Source organism: Alosa pseudoharengus, unplaced genomic scaffold, assembly GCF_046254945.1.
Source record: "Alosa pseudoharengus isolate Yale_2024_CS ecotype anadromous, Long Island Sound unplaced genomic scaffold, YU_APseudo_1.1 YU_APseudo_1.1_scf_1, whole genome shotgun sequence".
NCBI classification, from domain to species: domain Eukaryota; kingdom Metazoa; phylum Chordata; class Actinopteri; order Clupeiformes; family Clupeidae; genus Alosa; species Alosa pseudoharengus.
Window position 1 is genome coordinate 52312632 of NW_027468564.1, and position 24848 is coordinate 52337479.

General features: G+C 43.2%; 1 protein-coding gene across 3 annotated transcripts; it reads right to left on the bottom strand.

Annotated features, from left to right (window-relative positions):
- Positions 1–211: 211 nt before the first annotated feature.
- LOC143132683 (uncharacterized) lies at positions 212–14650 on the bottom strand. 3 transcript variants are annotated; one of them, XM_076292370.1, is made up of 18 exons: positions 14524–14650; positions 11036–11074; positions 10605–10931; positions 10119–10361; positions 9176–9481; positions 9059–9087; positions 4780–4845; positions 4498–4648; positions 4297–4410; positions 3846–4027; positions 3491–3673; positions 3130–3336; positions 2684–2916; positions 2522–2588; positions 2045–2136; positions 1606–1768; positions 1306–1428; positions 212–987 (listed from the first exon to the last, which is right to left on the bottom strand). In XM_076292370.1, the coding sequence occupies exons 1-17, from the start codon at positions 14543–14545 to the stop codon at positions 1309–1311; spliced, it is 2544 nt and encodes an 847-aa protein (XP_076148485.1). In that variant the 5' UTR covers positions 14546–14650; the 3' UTR covers positions 212–987; positions 1306–1308. The 3 variants fall into 3 exon arrangements, with proteins under 3 accessions (XP_076148485.1, XP_076148495.1, XP_076148476.1); XM_076292380.1 differs by having other exon boundaries at positions 212–1428; positions 10605–10928; XM_076292361.1 differs by having other exon boundaries at positions 212–1428.
- Positions 14651–24848: the final 10198 nt, after the last annotated feature.

A 24848-nucleotide genomic window follows, 5' to 3' on the forward strand; every position in this document is an offset into this window, starting at 1 on the left:
AAAGAAACAGAGGTGAGTGGTAATCAACATCATATATTTTATTCAAACAGTGTTCTAATGTTTATCAGAGTTTGGAAAAAAATACAAAGTATTTCAGCCTACTAAAATGAAATGAAAATATTAAAACGATATGCTACAACATAATTAAGATATTACAGGTTATATATATATATATATATATATATATATATATGAATGATTTGTCCTTGATCTTAAATGCATGTGGTAATCACCTTATGTACGCAGATGATTTGGCCATTTTTAGACCATATAGTGCTGGTCTCCAACAGCTACTGAGTATATGCACACAGCATGGTATTGATTTTGATATAAAATACAATGCTAAAAAGAGTAAGATCATGATTATCAGAAGTAGAGAAGACAGACAGTCAACCTTCCCTGACTTCTATCTGTCTGGCACTGCACTCAGTGTGTGCAATGAGATTACATATTTGGGCCATATTATCGCAAATTACCTGTATGATGACAGAGATATCTATAGGCAGCGACGGAAGCTGTATGCTCAAACGAATATGTTGGGTCATAAGTTTAGCATGTGCTCTGTATCTGTGAAGATCTCACTCTCTTTAGAGCGTACTGTACACCTTTACTGCCCACCTATGGTGTCGTTATAAACAAGGCAGCATTAGAAAACTCACAGTGGCGTATAACGACAGCATGAGGCTGCTGCTGAGAGATCCAAGAAGCTCCAGTGCAAGCCATTTGTTTGTCATTGTTGGGGTACCTACCTGCTCTGCTGTTTTACGTAATCTGATGTGTAGATTTATGTGTAGGGTATCTGTGTCAGAAAACGACTTAATCGCTGTGTTGGCTAACCCTGTACGCAGTTCTGTCAGATTTTCTTCCAGACTGTGGAACCATTGGCGAAAAATATCTGTATGCTAGACATTGAACATAATGGGAGGCTTCTTTGTATTTTTGTATTTTTACCCTGTGTGCTTTTACTGTGATATGGATCCCCTGGGTCTGAAATAAAGAATTATATAATAAAAACAATAATAATAATACTGATATCATTTTTCTAAAACTAAGCTACACATATTTATACTACACATTTTAGTCGATTTTGACATTCAAACAGAAAAACAGTTCCATATAGGCCTACATTTGAAACAGAAACCAGGAACTTGATAAATGTACTGTATATGGACATGAAAACGTAGCAGTTTTACTGAGAAGGTTAAAGACAAGCCTTTCAGAGCTGGTATAGGTTGATGAATTTTGTTTTAAGGCTGCTGTGTAAGCAAGCAACGTTTCTGTATCACAAAATGGCCTTTAGTTAACCTGTCATTCTTCATGAGTTCCTGTTGTGAGGTTTTCATTTAAGGCCAGCGTGGTAGCAGTGGTAGACAGATGTTTCTCAGGTGGACTGAATTTCTGCCACCATTTTTTGTACTGACGCCTCACCTGGAAAGGGCAAGACAGCATGCTGTAGTTAGTTATTAATTAGTCACATACTGACAATGGCATAGTTTAGCTTTTGAATGGCATGTAGACTGTTTCAATCAGCGATAACCATGGATCTGGCACACAATGGGATTTTTTAATGGAGTATCTGAGCAGACGAAGCAGATGTTAACTGACCTCATCATTCAGGAGACAGTGAACAAGAAAGATGAAAGTGCCTTGTTGTGAAGTGAGAATTATGAAGATAAATTCGAGGACTTTGCTCTTTGCTGTAAACATGCCAAGGATCCATGGGCAACCCAGGATGACAAACTGGCCCATGATTTTGAACAGTAGGACTCTGCAGTGGAGGGAAACATGCCTTTGTTAAGGTTCATCTGAAATACCTCAACAGATTTGACACAAGGTGTTGTGAATATTAAGAAGCCTATACATTTAATGAAAAAATGTACTGAGTAGTGGTTGTGTTTGAGTATAGTCCCAGCTCTAGATGTGTGTAAGTGTGTGTGTGTGTGTGGGGGGAGGGGGGGGGGGGGGGGGGGGGTTTGTGAATGTGTGTGTGTGTGTGTTAGTGGGTATTGTGTGTATTGTATGCTATACACATGTTTTATCTTACCTGGTGTATTTCACCTTAGACACGTCACTGCGTGCCTCTTTTAGAGTGGACTGCAGAGTAACTATGATGGCGATAAAGAGTATGATGTTGCCCTGTTGGAAGAGACAAGCAGTCAGTGGCTTGCGTTGCATCAAGTCTCCTTGTGTATTTACATCTCTTATCACTTTGTCATGTTATTACTTCAATGGGTAACACTTTACTTGACAGTATCGACATAAGAGTGACATGACACTGTCGTGAACACATGACACTGTCATGACACATGAAACCTAACCCTAATCCTAACCTCCAACCCTAATCCTAACCCTAACACTCACCCTAACCCTAATCCTAACCTTAACTTGTTATGACAAAAACCGAATGTCACTTAATAACAGAAGCGTTATGTAATAAACGTTTATGACTGTGTCATGACAGTGTCATGTCACACTTATGTCGACACTGTCAAGTAAAGTGTAACCCCTACTTCATACACACCGCAAGAATGAGGCAAACAGGACCAAGGAAACTCCAGATAACCCCATGGTCGGTCTTGAGCCAGCACCTATGGAGAACAAGACCAATAATTATTAATAAACAGTTAATTTAATTTCACCTCTACAAACTATATCCAGTTGCTTCTGCCATTTCATTACTCACTGCTGACTTCCATATCCATCAGGCTTCACCCCAGCAGACACAGCCACAATGACCAGTGGAACTCCGTAGCCAATCAGGAGCTTGTAACCCCAGTGTGGCCCTGCGCGGTCGTTGGGTTTGACCTGTCTGAGCTTCCTGACGGAGGAGAAGAGCAGCAGGGCCTCCATGGACATCCACACAAAGCAACACAGGTAGAGGAAGTGCAGCACACCTGAGAGGACCTTACACAGCACCTGCGGACACACAGAGACGGTGACTGGCAGTCCAGGAATCTATGTTTTGGACATCGACGAACATTCCCATAAGAAAGGGAAGAATCCAGGGGAAGAATTGGACTACAAAAGCAAGACAGTCAAGGTTTATAAAATTATTTTGATTATAGGTAATCTGGATAACAGTGGCTCTTGATAGTGTGACTAGCACATATTATTGTAAACAATAACCACCTGGTGAGGTTTAATGAGGTGCAAGTAGTTCTGGGTGAGTAGGAACAGGAGATGAGCGAGCAGCAGGCAGATGCAGAGGTTGAGACGAGCGGCGTTGGTCACTCTGGGGTTAAACCGGCAGATGGCAAAGGTCACCACAGCCATGGTCAGGAACACCAACCCAATCGACACCAAGATGGTATGCAGCAACTCCAAGGTTGGATCGCTCTGAAAATTACATACCCGTAATAATAATTGGTGGTGCAATTAAAACAGTTACTTTAGCATGTACTTATTTACATGTAAAGTTGTAACCAGTGAAATACATGAAGTTGAATGTTTCATGACTGAGACAACAGTAATATTTGTGTTGCATAAGAACCTTAGAAATCTCGTATCGATCTGAAATTGGTATCTCTGTCTGCATGATGAGAGCAAAGGTAGACAAGTGGACACAGGTGCACACAGTGTGTCCGGTGTTGGTTTGGCTGACGTGACATCCATCCTCTATCCAAGAACTGACGTTCCAGTACACACAAGAGACCTCCCCAATTAGATCTGAGGGCTAGAAGAGATGAGAGATGTGCTCATTTCACTAGAAAGAAATACAAGAATAATTGCACAGAATTTCTTGAATTGTAAATTGCATCTTGAGCGAAGCAAAGGAGTTAACGTTTCAGACATTCTAGGAGTTAATATTCTTTCTTTAAGATGTTTTATATAAAACAAATCCTCACTTTGACGTGTCCGAAGGTGATGTTGACTGGACTAGACAGTGTCTTGTTCTGGGTTTTCGGTAAAATGACCGACACCACTTTTGACAACATGGTCTTAGTTGTGTCATTTTCTGTTTTGAAGAGGCTGGCATGAAGGACATCCTGCATATTCTTGTAGGACATCAGTACCACAGATGCTGAACCTAGAAGACGTAAGGTAAGGAAAATGTGTCCACTTTTGTAAGAGACAAAGCAAAGCATGAGTGTACAGGGATAAGTACCATGTGGAGGTGGAGAGGCTGTGGCTAAACACACAGAGACCCCACAGTATGGAGGAGCCTGGAATCTCAGGCTTTCATTTTATAAATGTGTTTGCTCTTAAAGTGATGGCTGTAAGAGAAATACTTGAGAGAACAGGTCTGGACATAACTGCCAGTTACTTCAACTGGACCTGTGATTGACAGGACCGTACCATTGTTATTCTGGGCGATTCCCAGGAGGTCAATGTCCAGAAGGACGTCAGAAGACATCAGCTGAGTGTGTCCAGTTAGAGAGGCATTTGTTCCAACACTCACAATCTGTAACTCTGTAACCAAACAAAAGTCAGTCGCACAGTCCCGTATTGCCTATCAGTGTCTGAAGGGAGTGAGACATCGGATCTTCACTGGCATACCTGTGGTATTTGTTGTAATTGTTTTGTTGGTGAGACCCGGTTGCATCAGCCTAGATGCCAGCCACTCAGCATAATAAACCACGGCACCTCCAAATGATGTAAGATTAGGTTGGTTAATGTCTAGTAAATAATCCAGTGCTTTGGTCAATACCTATGAGTAATGGAACAACAAAGAGGAAAAACCCACACTATGAAAACATGCTATGAAACAGCACCATGACAATGTTAAGTAACTGTGAAACAAGCAGGGAAGGCTGACACAGCCCTGACCGTGAGACTCACCCTCTCAGGTAGCACTGATGTGTACTTTTTCAGTTCACCCAGAAAACGGAGCTTACACTTCACATCCTACAACACCAGTAACAACAAAAGCTGTGAAATGATTACAATATACAGCATATCCTTATTTTACCATTTTAACAAGTATATTCACTACAACACTACTGTCTATCAGAAATTACACAAATTAATATTCTTGGTATCAGTAGTATTGTAGGATTGCAACAAATGGAGTGGGAAGTGGGGTCGGGACTTGGGCCGAACATAATAGAGTAATAGAGGCTGGGCGAGACTCACAGTTCTGTCCAAATCCAGATGAACCGGCTTGAGGCGGTCCACAGAAATGTGCTCCGCCTTACCACCCATGTCTACCGCAAAATGCTTTTCTCCCGTCTCTAAAACGCGGAACTGGCCGTCGTACGGAGGCTGCAGCGGTCTCTGGTGTGCATCGTGACGGATGAAAACATATTCTGCTGACTGCAGACGTGAAGGAGTGTAGGATTGCGGGAGGCCGTGGCGCGAAAAGTGGGTGCAGGCGCAAAAAGTCTAGCCTTATCATGGAGCACAGTTCGCTGATGAGCAGCGGACCAGGGAGCTGTGGTGTCGGCAATGAAATCCCCTGGAACCCGCAGTGGCTGGCCATACACCAGCTCTGCTGATGAGGACTGGAGGTCCTCCTTAGGGGCAGTCCTAAAGCCCAGTGGAGCATGTCCACCCAGACACTGTCCTTGAGGCTGGTCCGCAAGGAGGCCTTCATAGCACGATGAAAGCGCTCACACAGTCCATTAGCCTGGGGGTGATATGCCATGGTGCGGTGGAGCTTTACACCCAGGCTGTTCGCAATGGTGTTCCAGAGCTCCGAGGGGAACTGTGAGCCCCGGTCAGAAGAAAGGTCAGATGGGGTGCCAAACCGGGCAACCCAAGACCCGATGAACGCCCGAGCCACCTCAGCAGTAGTCGTTGCTGTCAATGGGACAGCCTCTGGCCATCGGGTGGTCCTATCCACTATGGTGAAGAGGTAAGTGAAACCGAGGGAAGGGGGCCCACCAGGTCCACGTTGACATGGTCGAATCTCCACTCCGGCACAGGGAAATGTGCCAGGGGTGCTTTGGTGTGGAGATGAATTTTGGAGCGCTGACACTCCACACAAGAGTCTGCCCAGTGCCGCACATCTTTCTTTAGCCCATGCCAGACAAACTTGGCTGCCACCAACCTTTGAGATGGTTTTCTACCCGGGTGAGAGAGACCGTGCACAGCCTCAAAAACCCGTCGTTTCCATGCAGTGGGAACGATGGGTCGTGGCGGTCCGGTGGAGACATCGCAAAGCAGCATGGCGCCACTATCACCAAAAGCAATCTCCATTAACTGTAGTCCAGTGGCAGCAGTCCTGAGTGACTGTACCTCCGGGTCGGTGGACTGATCGGCTGCCATGTGGGTGTAGTCAAGCCCCAGGTGGGCGGCCCCCACGATGGCGCGCGAGAGGCAGTCCGCGACGAGGTTGGTTTTACCTGCGACATGTTGTATGTCCGTGGTAAACTCTGAGATGTAAGAGAGATGTCACTGTTGGTGGGCAGATCATGGTTCAGACACCTTAGCCATGGTAAACGTTAGGGGCTTGTGATCGACGAAAGCTGTAAACTGTCGGCCCTCCAGCAGCGAACAGAAGTGTCGAATGGCAAGGTAAAGTGCAAGCAACTCACGGTCAAAGGTGCTGTACTTACACTCACTGGGGCATAGCTGGTGGCTAAAGAAAGCGAGCGGTTGCCAGGCACCATCCACCCACTGCTCGTGCACAACGCCAAGCGCAAAGCATCTGTGGTGATGGCAATTGGCGCATCAGGTGATGGGTGTGCCAGCATCGTTGCGTTGGCCAAAGCAGACTTAGCGTCTGTGAATGCTGTGTCTCTCTCCGAGGACCAATCCACCAGGTGTTTGGCCACTTTCCCCTTCAAGTCCCCATGCAGGGGGCACATGAGAGCAGCAGCTGTGGGAATGAAGCGGTGGTAGAAGTTCACCATTCCCAGGAACTCCTGCAGAGATCTTACTGTGACCGGCCGAGGGAAATTCAAGACCGCATCAACCTTAGACGGGAGTGGCACGGCCCGTCCTTGGTGACTCGATGTCCCAGGAAGTCTATGGTGGTCAATCCAAACTGGCACTTAGCTGGATTGATGATCCATGCAGGCTAAGACGCTCGAAAAGGATCCGCAGGTGGGATAGGTGTTCGGCTTTGGAGGTACTGGCCACTAGGATGTCGTCCAGGTACACAAACAGGAAAGGCAGGTCACGTAGCGCTGGAACCATTGGGCGGCGTTTTTAAGACCGAATGGCATCCTCAGGAACTCGAACAGGCCAAAAGGGGTGATAGCTGCCGTTTTGGGGACATCCTGCGGGTGGTATGGTATGGTAACTTGGTGGTATCTTGGTGGTATCCACAGATGAGGTCTACCTAAAGATAACCTCACCCGCCAGGTGTGCTGAAAAATCCTGAATGTGAGGCACTGGATAGCGATCTGGCATTGTAGCGTCGTTGAGATGGCGGTAATCGCCGCAGGGTCGTCACCCACCGGCGGGCTTGGCTCAAGGCCACTACTGAGCGCTGGCCCTGGCGTTTCCCGTCACCCTGAAGCTGCAAGGCGATCGGCACTGCTTTGCTCTGGATCCAAATTTAGCGTGGTAAAAACACAGGCCGTTGTCAGAACGTTGACCAGCCAGGAAAAAACTGTCAGCCTCCTCAGCCAGCGCACGGCATTCAGTGATGGCAACCCATACATGAGAAGGGAATTGTCGCAAGAAAAGCTGGACGAAGTGGAAATCAGGCGTGTGCTCCCAAAGCAGACCCAACATCCTGTCCATAAGCTCAGAGGGTTTGCTGTCATCCAAGCGAACAGCCGGCTAGCTCTCAGCATCAGAAAGTTCAAATGTCTTTAACAGGTGAACCTTGAGTGCTGCATACTTATCCGCCGCGGGGGGGTTTTCAGGAGACTAACCATAGTAGTATTTGGTTGCGTCAGCGGTGATGTCCTGCAGAGCAAACTGCACCTCGGTCTGAGTGAACCAAGCTGAAGCCGACGACTCCCAGAAAGGAAGTTTTATAGTAACAGCGTTTGTCGTCATAGTCGTTCTCTGGAATGCGTCCAGTAGATCACGTCGGGGTCCCCAATGTAGAATTGCAATAAACGGAGTGGAGAAAGAGTCTCACGTTGACAACGCAACAGCGTGTCGTTTATTCAATCAAACTAAAACGATATGAAACAAACATGCCGCTGCCGGTGATAACAACAAACCAGCAGCGTGTCCTTAAAGAGACATCGTCCCTAAAGCAGAACGAGATAAAGCAGTAAGCACAAAATGAGTTAACACAGTACGGTGAATTATGTCATATTTATGTCATATTATATAGTGTCCAACAGTATAGCCTAATTAGTTTACTGAATATAAAACATGTAATTCTCTGACTTTCGTAGCTGATTTCTTGTCATTGATTGAGCAACATGCTTACAATGGTCATGGTCAATGACCAACAAATTGTGTAATATCAGGAACTATAGTAGCTTACAGAAATGTTATTCAATGGAAACTGAGTCTTACGGCTCCCACACACAGCTGTGTTCCGTCAATGCATGCCAGTGGGTGTTCCCGACGGTAGCTATGCAAATGACTTGAAGTAAAACCGTAATGTGATTGGTTGGTGCCGTCCGTAGATTGGCTTGATTGGCCGGTGCCGTCTGTCGGTGCAGCAACAGCTGAACTCCTCAACGCGAGTGGCGGGAGAAACGCGATGCGACGGACCCACAATTCAGTTCGGCAACAGATCACGTGAGCCCATGTAAAGTGAATGGGATGCGTCTCCAGCAACGCGAAGCACGCAGCTGTGTGTGGGAGCCGTAAATCAGCAGAATGGTGAGAACATTGTTTTTCTATTTGTTCATCATTTTTTAAAACTTAATTCCATGAGAAGTAGGTTTTGTTTTTCAGTGGGTGCATCTTGTCAGGAGAATTCTGTAGGCTATATCCTTTATGTACAAATGTACACAGACTGCTACTTAAAATAAATCTAGAAGAGGATACAATAGAATACCAAATTAGAACATCTGAATTGGTGTTGAGGGCATGTACTACTTGGCATAATTACATGAAGGTTGTAAACTAGAAACACAAAATGTGTACCAACAGCAGTGGTCATTAGTCATTTCAGCAGTCATTATCAGAATATTCTGTAGAATTCTGGAAATTTGAATAACCAAAATATTATGGCGATAGAAATGTGGTTCCAGCTTACCTTGCATTCTACCATGGTAGAAATCAACTCTAAAAACAGAGATATTTTATTTCAGTCACTGCCTGAAACTCAATTCATTTTCAGAACTGATTTAGAAAACATTTTATCGCAACTTACCCGAACAGACAGCCCCAGCGTCTCGGTGATGTCCACAGTTATGGGTTCCCAGACGTAAGTGACCACAGCTCATCAGAGTTGACTCATTTCCAGTGCATAACATGTCATCCAGCCAGATCTGCCCTGATCCCTCTCCAAAATGAGCATCCTTTGGTGCTTCAATGGCCTCCCCACAGCCCAGCTCTTTACAGATCACTTTAGCGTCCGTCATGTCCCAGAAGTCGTGACACACGGTTCCCCACTCTCCGTTGTGGAAAACCTCCACTCTGCCAGCGCATCGATTAGGCCCATTCACCAGCCTGACGGCTATACGACAGAATCACATGAACACCATTCAACACACACAACACTGGTACTTAAAATGGCCTCAGAAGAGTCATGACGAACAGATAGAAAAGGCAACAGAGAGATTTGCCATGTGGGTGCACATGTGCACATACACAGTCTGCAAAGAGTACCACTGAATGTGGAAATTAGCCCTTCACAATACCAAATGAAGATGTGCATACTGAAAAGGGATGAGGGAGAGGTAGGCATACAAGAAGAAGGTATACAAGAAGAGCATACCAACACTGCATATTAATTAAAGGAAGCAGCAAGGGCACCAAACTGCCTTATATATGGACCTACAACGTACGCCAACAATCATTTTTACAGTGCTACACTCAGGAAATGAAACATAACTGAATAATTTACTCTTTATTACTTCCGATTAAAGTTTATATTCATGTAGATATACAGTATAAATTGATTGATGTACATCAAGACCAGGAATATCACCGGTAATTTCTTCAAAATTGAACAGCACTTTATGCAAGCATATTATGCACTTCATGCAAGCATATTATAGAGCCTTCCTGTTTACAGACATCTCATTATTGAACACATTAACAAATGAGGAAGCGTAATGACAGTAGATCAGGGGCAGTGTGTCATCACCTACCTGAACAGACAACCTCAGCAGCACCTTCGCCATGTCCACATGCATGAGTCCCCCAGCCCTGGACTGATTTGGCCACCTCAAGGGCATAGCCACAGCCCAGCTTCTGGCAAACCGCTTCAGCATCAGTCATATCCCAGTGGTGATCACACACAGGGCCCCACTGTCCATCACGATAAACCTCCACTCGGCCAGCACAGCGGTCAAACCCCTTTATCAGCCTCACATCAGCTGAATTAGAGGTGTCTGAATATGGGGAAGCCAGAGGGCTCATGTGTTAGAAGTGGCAACCGCTGAATTCACAATAGTTATATTATTTATTTTATCTTATCTTTATCTTTTATCTTTACAGAGCAACCAAAACAGGGAGTGTTCTTGATTGACATACGCTGAACTTAAGGCCAGATCCAGACCATAGTTTTTTAGTGAAATAATAAGAATGTTAGATTTTGGTTTGAATAAAGTTAGAAGCCATCCATGTTCACTTACTTAAGCAGACAACGCCCGCGTTGGAGCGTTCACAGATAGATCCACGGTGGTTACCCCAAGGTCCGTGGCCGCAGTTCTTCACTAAGGACTCCTTTCCATCACAGTCAACATTGTCAAGCCAGATCGGCTGAGAGGATTTTCGATCATGTTTTTTGGTCCAACGGAGTCTCCCACATCCAAGCTCTTTGCAAACCACCTCAGCACTGTCGGTCTTCAAGGCTTTGCCACATATGGTACCCCACTGACCGTCATGAAGAACCTCAACTATTCCAGCACAACGATGCGTCCCATTTATGAGCCGAATGTTTGCCAAGGCTGGAGACACTGCTGGGGGTGCAAGAGATGGAGATTACATGGATGACATAAACTAAAGCTTTTCATCTCCATATTTCATTGTGTTCATATTTGTAGAAGGGTTACTACATCTTTACCTAATAAAAAAGCGAAGGGCAGAGCACATCTTAGGTTCACTGGATTGGAAAGGTACAGCAAAATAAATAGTTATATATCTCATCAACATTGAAAAATGTAAATCATTGTAAATCTTCTGGGTGTGTATTCTTCACATGAATAACCAACACGAACACGAACAAAGATTCAACACAATTTCTCAATTCATTTCCAGAAATGTCTTGGCACAAGGCCAACAAGAGAGGAGCAAACTTGTCACAACTTACTCAGGACAGAATATCTTCATCAATAACATGACCACACACATAACAGCAACTACTAACCAATAATGATCATAAAGTGCCGTCCTTTTTACCTGCCAAGGGAAATTACTGCGATTCTGCTAGTCGCAGTATACATCCCGCCTACCAACAACAACAACGATAAGAACGCGGCTCTTAGTGAACTGTACCAGGCTGTCAGTGAACAACAGACGGCACACCCAGACGGTTTCACCATCTTCACTGGAGATTTTAACCATGCTAACCTTAAAACTGTACTTCCAAAGCTACACCAGCATGTTGATTTTCCAACAAGAGGAGATAACATCCTGGACCTGGTCTACACTACACACAAAGGAGCATACAAAGCCACCCCCCTCCCCCACATTGGACTTTCAGACCATATCACTGTTATGCTAATGCCCGCATACAGACAAAGGGTAAAAGTGAACAAACCGGTTCGCAAGCAGGTAAAAGTGTGGCCTGAGGGAGCCTCCGATGCTCTTCAAGACTGCTTTGACACAACAGACTGGGAAATGTTTAAGCAGGCAGCCACTTACAACAACCAGACAGACATAGAGGAGTATACAGACACTGTAACCTCTTACATCACCAAGTGCATCGATGATGTGACCCACACAAAAGACATCATCACTCGGGCTAACTGGAAGCCATGGCTGACAGGGGATGTCCTCAGGCTGCTGAGGGCCAGAGACAAAGCCTACAGAGCTGGGGATGAAACTGGCATGAGAACAGCGAGAGCCAACCTGTCCCGTGGCATCAAGGAAGCAAAAAAGGAATACACTCACAAGATAACCACCCACTTCAAAGACAGCAGGAACGCACAAAGCCTATGGCAGGGCATTCAGGCCCTCACGGACTACAAGCCCGCGCCACAGAGCTGCGAGAGCAACATCCCTCTGCTCAACAACCTGAACCGCTTCTTTGCTCGCTTTGAAGCACAAAACAGCACCTGCCCACAGAAGACCCATCCCCCTCTACATGAGCAGCCCCTGTGCCTCTCTGCCGACAGCGTGAAGAGGACACTTGCTGCTATCAACACCCGTAAGGCAACAGGTCCAGACAACATCCCTGGTCGTGCGCTGAAGGACTGCGCAGGGGAGCTTAAGGATGTCTTCACAGACATCTTTAACACTTCCCTGAAGCAAGCCATCGTCCCATCTTGTTTCAAAGCTGCCACCATCATACCTGTGCCGAAGAAAACTGCTCCATCCTGCTTCAATGACTACCGCCCTGTGGCACTGACACCCATCATCATGAAGTGCTTTGAGCGGCTTGTCATGTCACATATCAAATCCATTCTCCCCCCCACCCTGGACCCCTTCCAGTTTGCATACCGAGCCAAACGGTCTACAGAGGATGCAATCTGCTCTGCCCTCCACCCAGCCCTCACCCACCTGGAAAAAAGAGACTCATATGTGAGATTGCTGTTTATAGACTTCAGTTCTGCATTCAACACCATAATACCACAACAACTCATCTGCAAACTTGACAAACTGGGACTCAGTACCTACCTCTGCAACTGGCTACTGGACTTCCTCTGTCAGAGGCCTCAAGTAGTACGTGTTGGCAACAATACCTCAAGCAGCATCACACTGAGCACAGGGGCCCCCCAAGGCTGCGTGCTCAGTCCGCTGCTCTTCACCCTGCTGACGCATGACTGCACTGCAACCTACAGCAACAATCACATAGTGAAATTTGCTGACGACACAACTCTGGTGGGTCTCATCACCAAGGGCGACGAGACTCAATACAGGTTGGAGGTCGACCATCTGACCACGTGGTGCAGGGACAACAACCTCCTGCTGAACGTCAGCAAGACCAAAGAGATTGTTGTTGACTTCCGGAGAGGTCACACCCAACACCTGCCACTGACCATCGACGGTGCTGTGGTGGAGAGAGCGAGCAGCACCAAATTCCTGGGGGTGCACATCAGTGAAGACCTCTCCTGGACCACCAACACAGCATCACTGGCGAAGAGAGCTCAGCGCCGCCTGTACTTCCTGCGGAAACTCAGGCGAGCAAGTGCTCCACCAGCCATCATGACCACATTCTACCGAGGCACCATTGAGAGCATCCTCTCCAGCTGTATCGCTGTGTGGGGCGGAAGCTGCACTGAATACAACAGGAAAGCCCTGCAGCGCATAGTGAACACAGCTGGAAGGATTATTGGTGCTTCACTCCCCTCCCTGAAGGACATTTACACCACCCACCTCACCCGCAAGGCGACCAAAATTGTGAGTGATGCAAGTCACCCCGCTCACAATCTGTTTGATCTACTGCCCTCTGGGAAGAGGTACAGAAGCCTGCGCTCCCGCACTACCAGACTCACCAACAGCTTCATACACCAAGCTGTTAGGATGCTGAACTCTCTCCCTCCTCTCCCCCCTCCACCCTCAGCTACATAACATCCTGGACATTGGACCCACAAATGGCCGCCTGCACCACTCCACTTGCACACTTGTACACTTTGCAACTTGTTGTTGTTGTCCTGGAAACACAACACTTCTGCTGCTCTTACATAACTTGCACCACTATGCCACTTTATTTCTTACTTAGGTCAAACAGAACTACCTCAGCCTCTTATTGGCCTGACTTTGCACTAGTATTTTATTTTATTGACTGTCTATGCACAATTTCAACCAAATTTTGCTGCTCTTATTTTTTCATTATATGTGCCCTCTTATTTACTTATTTACTTACTTTTTTGTTTACTTGAATGTTATGTTTGTCTGTGGACTTAAAATTGTTAAAATATGTCTTGTCTCCACCGTGGGATAGTGAGAAACGTAATTTCGATCTCTTTGTATGTCTGGAACATGTGAAGAAATTGACAATAAAGCTGACTTTGACTTTGACTTTGACTAATAAACCATTTCCTTCTCCATAAGTCCCAACATGTCCATTGATTATTTTACTTTTTTTAAGTTATTTAAAATTATTTGAGAGGTTGTTCATAACAACTGGTCATAACAACTGGGGGAAATGGCCAGTAGCCTTGACTTATCAAGTCATCTGAGGTCATCAAGTTCCTGCAATGTCTGTCATTTCTTTTTCTCAAAAGTTCAACAGCTTCTCAAACAGCTTTCTCAAAAGTTCAACGGCATTGGAAATAGTCAGTTTGTTGTTCTGAGTACAGCTTGAATAAAATTTAGTCCAGTTTGTATTTGTCTGCCATCATAAATATAGACCTGGTTATAACAGAAGTATATAGTGTAGTAACCCACCTGGAAGGTAGATATCATCCATGCTGAATCTTTCCTCAGACTAAGACGCAGCATGAGACCTTTGTCTTGGATTTCCAGTGGTCAAGACAGCCTGTTCACTGTGTAACTGGTGCTCTCACTAACTGGTCTTGGTACGACTGCTTAGCTTGTGACAGCTCTCATGTGAGGTGGGGCGAATAAAAAGAGAGGGCATCCGAGAGAAAAGAGGAAGCCAGTGTGTAGACAGCGTTTGCCGGTATTTGTCCAGTGTGTGTGCAGCGTTTATTGTTATTTAGCCAGTGAAATGAGAGGTGTTTTTCCTTTAAGAGAAAGACAGGATTTTGACAAAATCAAATCAAGAGTCAATTAGTAAGCATAGATGTCACGTCATTGACCCATATCACAGTTGTGCTGTAATTGACAGTACTGTCCTTCTTATTTAAATCATTATTTAAATCGTACATAAAACACCAGATCAGCCTAAAGTTCATGTGGAACTAGTTCTGGGCTCAGGCCGAGTCCGTGTGAACTTGCTGGATGCATCCACTCCTAACAAACACAAGAGTGTCCTTTCACAACTCAAAAAATGCTCATGTAAGTAAGGGATAAAGGCCGCAGAGGTGTCCTGTTATGGACGAGGGCGAGAGGCAAAGAACTCCCTGACGCGCAGCGGAGTGTAACAGGATACCCCGAAGGCCGTTATCCCGCTTATCACCCGGTTGCCACTATAGGCAATAGTAATGCCTTTATACCACGCAGTTTCGTTTAAAAAGAAGCCAACTTGTTGTACAACTCTCTTTGGCCCTAGGCCTATAACAGTGATAGCATGGACAGTTTGATAGCTTGTTTACAGTTGATTCCACTGTTGTGAAGCCTGCTTCCAGGCTCAACCGTCGTCCTCATAGATAGATATATACGTATATCTATGGTCGTCCTATATGGTTGTTATAGTTACCATTCATAAGCATTGATATGAAACAGTTATAAAGAATGTTAATAGACATACAGTACGACATGGACACAGAGACCTGCACTTTGTGGTTCAGCACAGCTACTTCATTTCATACTTGGGGTCCTGTGCTGTGAAGAACTGTCTGGAGCAACAAAAGCTTCATGGGCTCTAATTAGTGTTACACAAAAACTGCAGTGGGCATTTAGGCAAATGTACTGCAGAAACCAGGCAGTGGCAACAGGCAATTGTCAATATTTCTGAACTTATTGACATGTTTAAAGCACTTGAAGCAACCTGAGTAATGTTTTGTGCTATTTCACATCTAGAGGGGAAATTACAGTTGACTTTGAATGAGAATTTGTCTATGATTTCATGGAAATGGGCTTAGTGTGACTTAGAGAACTTGCTCATCTGTGTAAGTTCGCTTGAATGTTAACTCATTGCCTGGTTGGCTCATTTTGTGTCAGATACATCGCCCAGCTCATTTTGTGTGTGTGTTGTTTTACACAGTTCTCAACCTTATCTTGCCTCATGAGTGAGAATTTGACCAGTCACTCCCAGAAGAAGAAAAAGAACACACTTTAAGGAAGTATTTTCTCCTCCCCAGAACTGCTGCTCAAGTTCTCAGAACAGAAGCATGACCAGATAAATTCATGACCAGTTAACTGCATACAACTGCATTCAGCATGACCATACCATAAATATTTGTCTTTGTATTTTAGGCCCGACTGGCTTGACCAGTTTTGTTTCATATGAAGAACCTATGTGCTAACAGAACAGAGACTCTAGAAGTCAGTCAGGGTTGAAAATGTCTTATTGTGTCATATTAATGCTGCACAACAGCGCAAAAAATCAGGATTCAAGATTTGTTTGTTTGATTCAAGTTTGATTAATTGCAATTTTTGTTTTACTTATACGTTTTTCGTGATGGATATTAGCCTAAATATAAAATTATGCAATTAACATATATCATAATCAAGGAATTAAATACCAATTTGAATATATATATATATACAGTATATATATATATTTTTTTTTTTTCTGCTTAGAATACAATTTCTACAGAATCCAACAGATATCCAATGATACCATTAAGGTCGTTGAGCCTAAACTTGACAGGCATACCTCCTATGCATTATGCAGAAAAGACACAACAGACACAAAGGATGTGGTTAGGTGGGGTGGGGCTGGGTGGGCGGAGAGAGAAGAGACAGATTTATATACACCATGCTTTGAGGCACAATCTCACTTTCCCAACACAAACTTCACTGGTGCCAAATCAAGTCACCTCTACTAGAACACTATGGTAATAAACACCTTTTTTATATATATGGCTTTACAAGCACTTCAATCAAATCTAAAAGCACATTTTTATTACATAATAGGATATTTTTTATGAATGGTAGACGTGTTCATTTTTCTAGCTTTTCAGACATCCTCAAGAATGTGTGATACAGTAGGCCTATGTCATGATATGAAGGGTCAGGGATGGAAATTAACCACCCGCCCCCCGCCAAATGCGGGTAGTTTTGTGCGCTGGCGGGTGAATTTGGTCAACTTACCAGCCACTGTGGCGGGTAGAGCTAGCGTACCACAAATAGTCAGATCCGGTCTAATTTTCATACTTATTGACGGTTAAAAATAAGAAAGTGTCTGTAGGGATCATGTAGCCTAATGTACCACAACTACAACGTTCTACAACTCGTAGTGAGCCGCCACCGCAGCATAGCCTATAGGCACTGGTGCAACGCTTCACTTTCACTTCACTACCATTAAGAAACTGTCACTATGCTTTCATGTGCCACTGCTAGATTATTTCAGGATAACTGCATAGACATAAATCTAGTGAGATCTGTGGATCTGCGTTATATCTTCACAGGCTAATATTCTCACGTAGTTCTCTTTTGAATTGGCCCGTAGGCCTAGGTATTTTAGACCTATGAGGCAGATAGACGGACATCTCCACACCCATTCGTCGTGATGGAATATCTCACAAACTTTTCATTCAAAGAAATTACAAACCGTATCAGAATAAACAGCAGAATTTACCGAACGCAAAGGTGTAAAGCATTCCCTTAAAGGAGAATTCCGGTGTGAAATTGACCTTAGCTGCACTGAAAGATGTTGCCGAGTACTTACATGTGTCCAATAGGCACCTTCGGTCACCCCCTAGTATTCCGAATTGCGCCGATTTTCGCCGAACTTGCATAAGGTTTTCAGCTAGCTGTGGGGGCATAGCGTAACCTATGCAGCTAAATCGCTATTTTTACACCATTAAAAATGTTCCAAATAACTCCACACTGCATTGGTAGACTTCTGAGGGTCCTGACATTTAAAACGAGATACTGAGAACTTTGGAAGTGCACAGGAAGTTTATTAAAAAAGACTGTTTATACAAGCAGTACCTTCAGAGAATCTCTCCGCTGGCCGCCATCTTGTAATGAAGTCGTGATCAGTCGACTGCCGAGCACGAACTAACAGGAAGGACAGGGGAACAGATTGCAAAAGTAATTACAAAATTACTAATTACAAAAGTAAATAGGAAATATATAGTTACTGTCTACATGAGCATAATGAGTAGGCTACACGGTATCAACGAAGCTCAAAAGGTTTTACATCAGTGATGGGAATCTCGCGTAATGTTGTTGACAGAAGACGTGCTGCACACGTGAAGGAAACAGCTGATCAGTTACGTGATTATTTACATTACTTGTGGACTGGACTTGGAAGTTTGCAAATCTTGAGAAGATGGCAGAATACGAAAAGACACAGAGTTATACGAGGAATTTGAAATCATCGGATCTGCAAAATATAAATGACTATTACTGCACACGTGAGGAGGAGTGACCGGCCGGCATGTGGGCAGGCTACACTGACATTACGGAGGAAGACGAGGCGAAGAGCAGGAAGGATGGTTCGCGTATGTGCAATACCAGGTTGTGGCAAGAGGATGAGGAGCAACAATCCAGAAACGTTCGCGACTTCATTACAAGATGGCGGCCAGCGGAGAGATTCTCTGAAGGTACTGCTTGTATAAACAGTCTTTTTTAATAAACTTCCTGTGCACTTCCAAAGTTCTCAGTATCTCGTTTTAAATGTCAGGACCCTCAGAAGTCTACCAATGCAGTGTGGAGTTATTTGGAACATTTTTAATGGTGTAAAAATAGCGATTTAGCTGCATAGGTTACGCTATGCCCCCACAGCTAGCTGAAAACCTTATGCAAGTTCGGCGAAAATCGGCGCAATTCGGAATACTAGGGGGTGACCGAAGGTGCCTATTGGACACATGTAAGTACTCGGCAACATCTTTCAGTGCAGCTAAGGTCAATTTCACACCGGAATTCTCCTTTAAGTTATAGCCGTTCCCGAGTAATCCGGTTTTGAAATTGAAGCAAATGTCTACTACACGGTCTCCAGCGCTGGGCTTTTGTCATATATGATAAGGCCAAATACAAAATAAATGTTAACAATATCGCCTAGATAACTGTACAACCAGAGTTTTTCCAATGTAGTTTCACAAAATGCTAAGCATGCATATTACGTTTCTTAAAGCTGAGCTGTGCTTAAATTGTTCAGTGCATGATTTCATTACGGGCCAAATAGAAAATAAATGCTAAATGTTAAATATAGCCTTGATACCTGTAAATATTTAAATCAGATGATGTACACTATAGTTAGATCAAGTAGAGAGTTGGATTATAGGATGCTCCAGAACTCACACAAACTTAAAGGAGCCACACCACCTTTATGACAAGACACTATAGCATATGAATGTGGTTCTGACTGTTGACCTTTAGTTTTGTTGCTACTGTGCTTGGAGGACAGGTTTAGGGCAAAACTCAGCACATTTTAGTCATATTGCAATAATGCCGATTACCGTGATCATTTTGGGTAGCCTACTATAATCATGATATCACATTTTCATGCCGTTTCTCTAGTGGCTGGTAAAAAAGTTGAGTGGAAAGTTTTTGGAATCCACCAGCCACAGTGGCAGGTAGAAAAAATATATTTAATTTAATTATATATATATCACACATTCACATATATTATATACTGTATGATATTTGTGAATTATAGCTGTCATATGATATACAAAGACATATTCAATATACTACGTGTTAATGTAGACAGGCAAAACATTACCAGCAACGTCACCCACATCAGCCACATTGGGGGTGTTCCTGGATTGGGAGGCTGGTACTTTAACCTTCTATTGTGTCTGTTCAGACACCCTGATCCATCTGCACACTTTCAAGGCCCGTTTTACTGAACCACTCTATCCAGCGTTTAGGATTAAGGATGCTGATGCTTATGTATTTCTGGCATAGACATATCCCACTCAATAAGTCATGTTATTGTGGCCTTTTTTTGTCATGACTTCATGTTTGCTATGAATATTCAATACATGATAAGATTTGTAAGTTTATGATTAATGCTTTTGAAATTCCCTGTGTATTTCTTCTGTTAGAAACTAATGAAAGCATTGATATGAAACAGTTATAAAGAATGTTAATAGACATACAGTACGACATGGACACAGAGACCTGCACTTTGTGGTTCAGCACAGCTACTTCATTTCATACTTGGGGTCCTGTGCTGTGAAGAACTGTCTGGAGCAACAAAAGCTTCATGGGCTCTAATTAGTGTTACACAAAAACTGCAGTGGGCATTTAGGCAAATGTACTGCAGAAACCAGGCAGTGGCAACAGGCAATTGTCAATATTTCTGAACTTATTGACATGTTTAAAGCACTTGAAGCAACCTGAGTAATGTTTTGTGCTATTTCACATCTAGAGGGGAAATTACAGTTGACTTTGAATGAGAATTTGTCTATGATTTCATGGAAATGGGCTTAGTGTGACTTAGAGAACTTGCTCATCTGTGTAAGTTCGCTTGAATGTTAACTCATTGCCTGGTTGGCTCATTTTGTGTCAGATACATCGCCCAGCTCATTTTGTGTGTGTGTTGTTTTACACAGTTCTCAACCTTATCTTGCCTCATGAGTGAGAATTTGACCAGTCACTCCCAGAAGAAGAAAAATATATCATATCCCACTCAATAAGTCATGTTATTGTGGCCTTTTTTTTGTCATGACTTCATGTTTGCTATGAATATTCAATACATGATAAGATTTGTAAGTTTATGATTAATGCTTTTGAAATTCCCTGTGTATTTCTTCTGTTAGAAACTAATGAAACTTTATTGAGAATGGACATTTGAAAGAATTGGGGCAGGATAGGATGGTAAATCAATAAATAGCTCATGCATTATTGATAACTGAGATATCTAGCTTTTCTGGGGCACTTATGTCCCTTTTCTGATGGCACTGGAATCAATAAAACTTTTTGCAAATGATACATTTTTTTTAATGTGTGATTGTATTACCAAAAGATAGATTCAGTGTAGGTAAACATGTTATAATCGTGAACACCAGATCACTGAAAACAGGCCATCGATGAAGTGATGTATGTCACATTTACTTTGATCCAGTACAACCACCACCACCACCCGTCTATTAGTAAACATACATACATGCACATATATACATTATAAAAACAAACATCATCAAATCATAGGTTATAAATCACAAGCAGGAAAAGTCACTGTGAGCATGAGAGCCCAGAGGCTACTAGAGCCGTTTTAAACTCAGCAATATGGTTCACAGTGTCAGATGTACAATTTACACTTTTAAATACATTATTTACAGTCCACTGGAGATGTGATCTGCTGGTCTTTCAAACGGTGAAAATAGGGAACACCACAGTCACGCTCGGCATTTTCCATCTCCTCTCCCTCCACTCCCATCGTCAGGCACTGCAGACACTGTGACCAGTAGTCACTGGAAGAATCCTTAGGCGCCTGTAAAATATGGTTTCTAAAGATGCAGACAATGTATATTCTACATAGACTTTTTTTTAATTATTATTGTCGTGCAACTGAACAAAACTGTTTTAGAACGAGCTGTTTGGAATGAAGAATGTGTTTGACTTACCCTGTCATGCCCAGTCCATCTCCTCCTCATCGTGATTCAGCTGAGGTCTGTCAGCCCTCTGGGTGGCGTCATCTACAGGATCCGTCTGAGGTGTCTGAGATCAGGACATGTACAGGAGGATCAAACACATAGTTGAACTATACAGATGGTGCTGAGAGAAGCTCTCCAGTCTATAGCACTGTATAATAAACATCAGAGACGCTTTGCTACAAGCAGAAAGTGCAGGAGCTATTAGGATATTGTGTTGGTTAGTAGGATCTTTCGTCCTTTTTTGTGATGTTTTATTTTGTCAGATTTTGTCATGATTTAGTCAATAGGTGGTTGAATGGACAGACTAGGTTCCTTGATCTCAAACATACCCACTCCATCTCCTCGCTCAGATGCAGTCCCTCCAGCATGTTGGCGATGTCCTCATGTTCATCCCTAGTTGCCTGCTTAGGAAAATGTGATCAGATGATCTGTAAACATTTCACTGTTTAAACAAACAGTTGTCTCTGTGTGTTAGTGTGCCCCTGTATACACAGTTATTACTTGGTGCGACTGCTACGCTGTAAAAGGGGGCAGGTTTTATTTTTTTACCTGATGGCATGGGGTTATTTAAGGGGAGTGGGAAGACGCCGCTCGGTCCTAATACACCTGTTTACGAAGGCAAGGTGTGCCAGGCTGGGGAAGCACGGTGTGGAGAAAGTGTTTTTCGTCTTACTGTGAGCTCTGAGATTTTCTGTGGCGCTTGAGAGGTGGATCAGGCAGCTGGGCCGACTAAATAGGGAAGACAGCTGGTTTCCTCGGAGAGCGGTATGTTTTCTTTGTTTTACATTTACTTCTTGTTCAGACCATGGTCATCTCTAAGCTGGACTATTGTAATTCACTATTAGCTGGCTTACCCGCTTGTGTAACAAGATCATTACAGCTGATTCAAAATGCTGGAGCACGCCTGGTCTTCAATCAGCCAAAGAGGACACATGTAACTCCTCTCCTAGTTACTCTCCATTGGCTCTTTATAGTAGCCAGAATTAAATTTAAATCTCTCACTTTGGCCTATAGGACACTAACTAGATCTGCTCCTAGTTATTTTAATTCAATAATCAAGCCTTACATCCCCAACCGCCCACTGCGGTCTTCTGGTGAGCGTATGTTGTGTCGACCAGTCATAAAAACTGGGTCTAATTCCAGACTCTTTTCTTCAGTGGTTCCATGTTGGTGGAATGAACTGCCCAGTGCTCTCCGTTCCTGTGGTAGTTTTGGGTCGTTTAAGAGGGGTCTAAAGACATTCCTATTCAACATATACTTAGTTGTTTAAGCGCTTATGTGTTATGGTTTATATAATGTTGTTTTATTTTAATTGGGCTGTTAATTAATTTGACATTATTGTTTATTATTGATATTCTCCTTAATGTAGTCTTAGCATGTTATTGTTTTTATATTATTGATTGAATTGACATTATTGTTTTATTATTGCCTTTCCCCTTTTTTACATTGCTTTTTTTATTAGGCTATTGATTGAATTGATATTATTGTGTACTACAACTATTCTCCTTACTATATTTGACCTAGATTTTAATCTGTTCCCTGTTCATTTTTAAATATTATTATGTTGTTTTGTATTTATATGTCGCTTTGGACAAAGGCGTCTGCTAAATCCATAACCATAACCATAACCATAACATAATCACATAACCAAAGTGTGTGGGGTATTTACCTGGACAGTAGAGGGGTTGATGCGTGTTTATTATGTTCATCTTCTCCGTCTTTTCGCACAGGCTTGTATATACAGTATTGTACTTTGTGTACACCATCAGCTGATTCATAAAAACAATACTCGCAGGAAACATTTATTTTCTTGCAGATCCAGTGGTTCCGCGCATCATTACTGACCGATGTTTGTTTTAGACTTGCTTCTGTCTATTTATTTTGTTTGTTTGTTTTAGACCTGCTTCTGTTTATTTATTTTGTTTGTTTGCAAACTGCTCAAGGGTGGGTTAAGGTGTAACTTTTCTAGCTGGCCAGCCATGCATGCGGTTTTAGGTTGGGTGTAGGGCTGCCACTAACCATTATTTTCAGTCGATTAATCTGACGATTATTTTCTCGATTAATCGATTAGTTGTTTGATCGATAAAATGCCAGAAAATGGTGGAAAAATGTTCATAATTGTTTTAATGTATTAAAATGTATTACAGTAATGAGCTCTTCATTCACTGTGTGCTTGTTGGGTTTTTCCATGATGAATTGAACTAAAGTGTGACGTGTTACTCTTAGGACAATATCTTCAAAATATGCAATATCTTAGGACACACTGTAGTAGAGTGTGGGGTGCTATAAAATCACTTCATTTGCTTATTCCATATTAGAGCTCTTGTGATTGTAACTGCTTTGTTCTTTGCTGCTGACTAACAGCTATCCAAGGTGGGCGTTGTATGGTTATTTGTCTTTACTAGCATTGTCTGTTATTCATGTCCATGGATTTGACCCTTTCTTGCTAAATCTAAAAGAAATAGTATTTATTTGTATATGAGATGAGCATGGATATCTGGCCTTTTTGTCCCAAAAAGACCATGTAACTATCAGAGCTGCCCTGTGTGCAGTCTTTCTCTCTCTCTCTCTCTCTCTCTCTCCTTATGGTGGGTGCTACATCTGGACATTACACATAGTTGTACTGAGAGCTAATAAGAGAGTAGTTTGTAAACAGATGTATGTTCCATCTCTTCCCTTACTTACATTATCTTTACTTAATATGCTGTAGTTTTGGAGGGACTGAAGATGTTAGTTTTATAGTATGTCTATGGCACATTCCTTGGCCAGTGTAAACTGACCCATATCTGACACACAGTCCCTAGCAGTACACTCCCGGCTCTGTGATTGGTGGCATTCTACACTCCTGGCTCTGTGATTGATGGCACTCTACACTCCTGGCTCTGTGATTGGTGGCACTCTACACTCCTGGCTCTGTGATTGGTGGCACTCTACACTCCTGGCTCTGTGATTGGTGGCACCCAGGCTGCCTCATAAACATACCCATTCCATGTCGTCAGTCAGGTGGACTCTCTGTAACATGGCAACTGTGTCATGAAGGACATCTTCTGATGCCTGCTTTTTGATTAGAAAGAATACACACACTGTAAATATGTTATAGTCACAATAACTCAATATCAATCTACTGTTTGCTCATGAATGATAACAACTATGTGGTCTAGCATACCCATTCCATCTCATACTTGGAGTCTTCTGAGAGGTACTGTGTGGATGTTCTCCATTCCTTCTGGTACAACAAAGGAAGGAGATTATCCTCTGCCTAGTACGGTTAATCAGAGCTTCTTCTGTTATTGGTTTGTATACATGATCTACTCAAACAGATAAAGATTTAAAGGAGAATTCCAGTGTGATATTGACCTAAAGTGTGTTGAA

What these genes read in the sequence shown, in the direction of transcription:
- LOC143132683 (XM_076292370.1), bottom strand. Translation starts at nt 14,545, where the DNA reads ATGGATGATATCTACCTTCCAG. An exon ending in TCACCTTCGGACACGTCAAA is followed by an intron (nt 3,674 to 3,845) that starts GTGAGGATTTGT and finishes CATCTCTTCTAG; the next exon opens with CCCTCAGATCTAATTGGGGA. An exon ending in ACTGTCTCCTGAATGATGAG is followed by an intron (nt 1,429 to 1,605) that starts GTCAGTTAACAT and finishes TGCCCTTTCCAG; the next exon opens with GTGAGGCGTCAGTACAAAAA.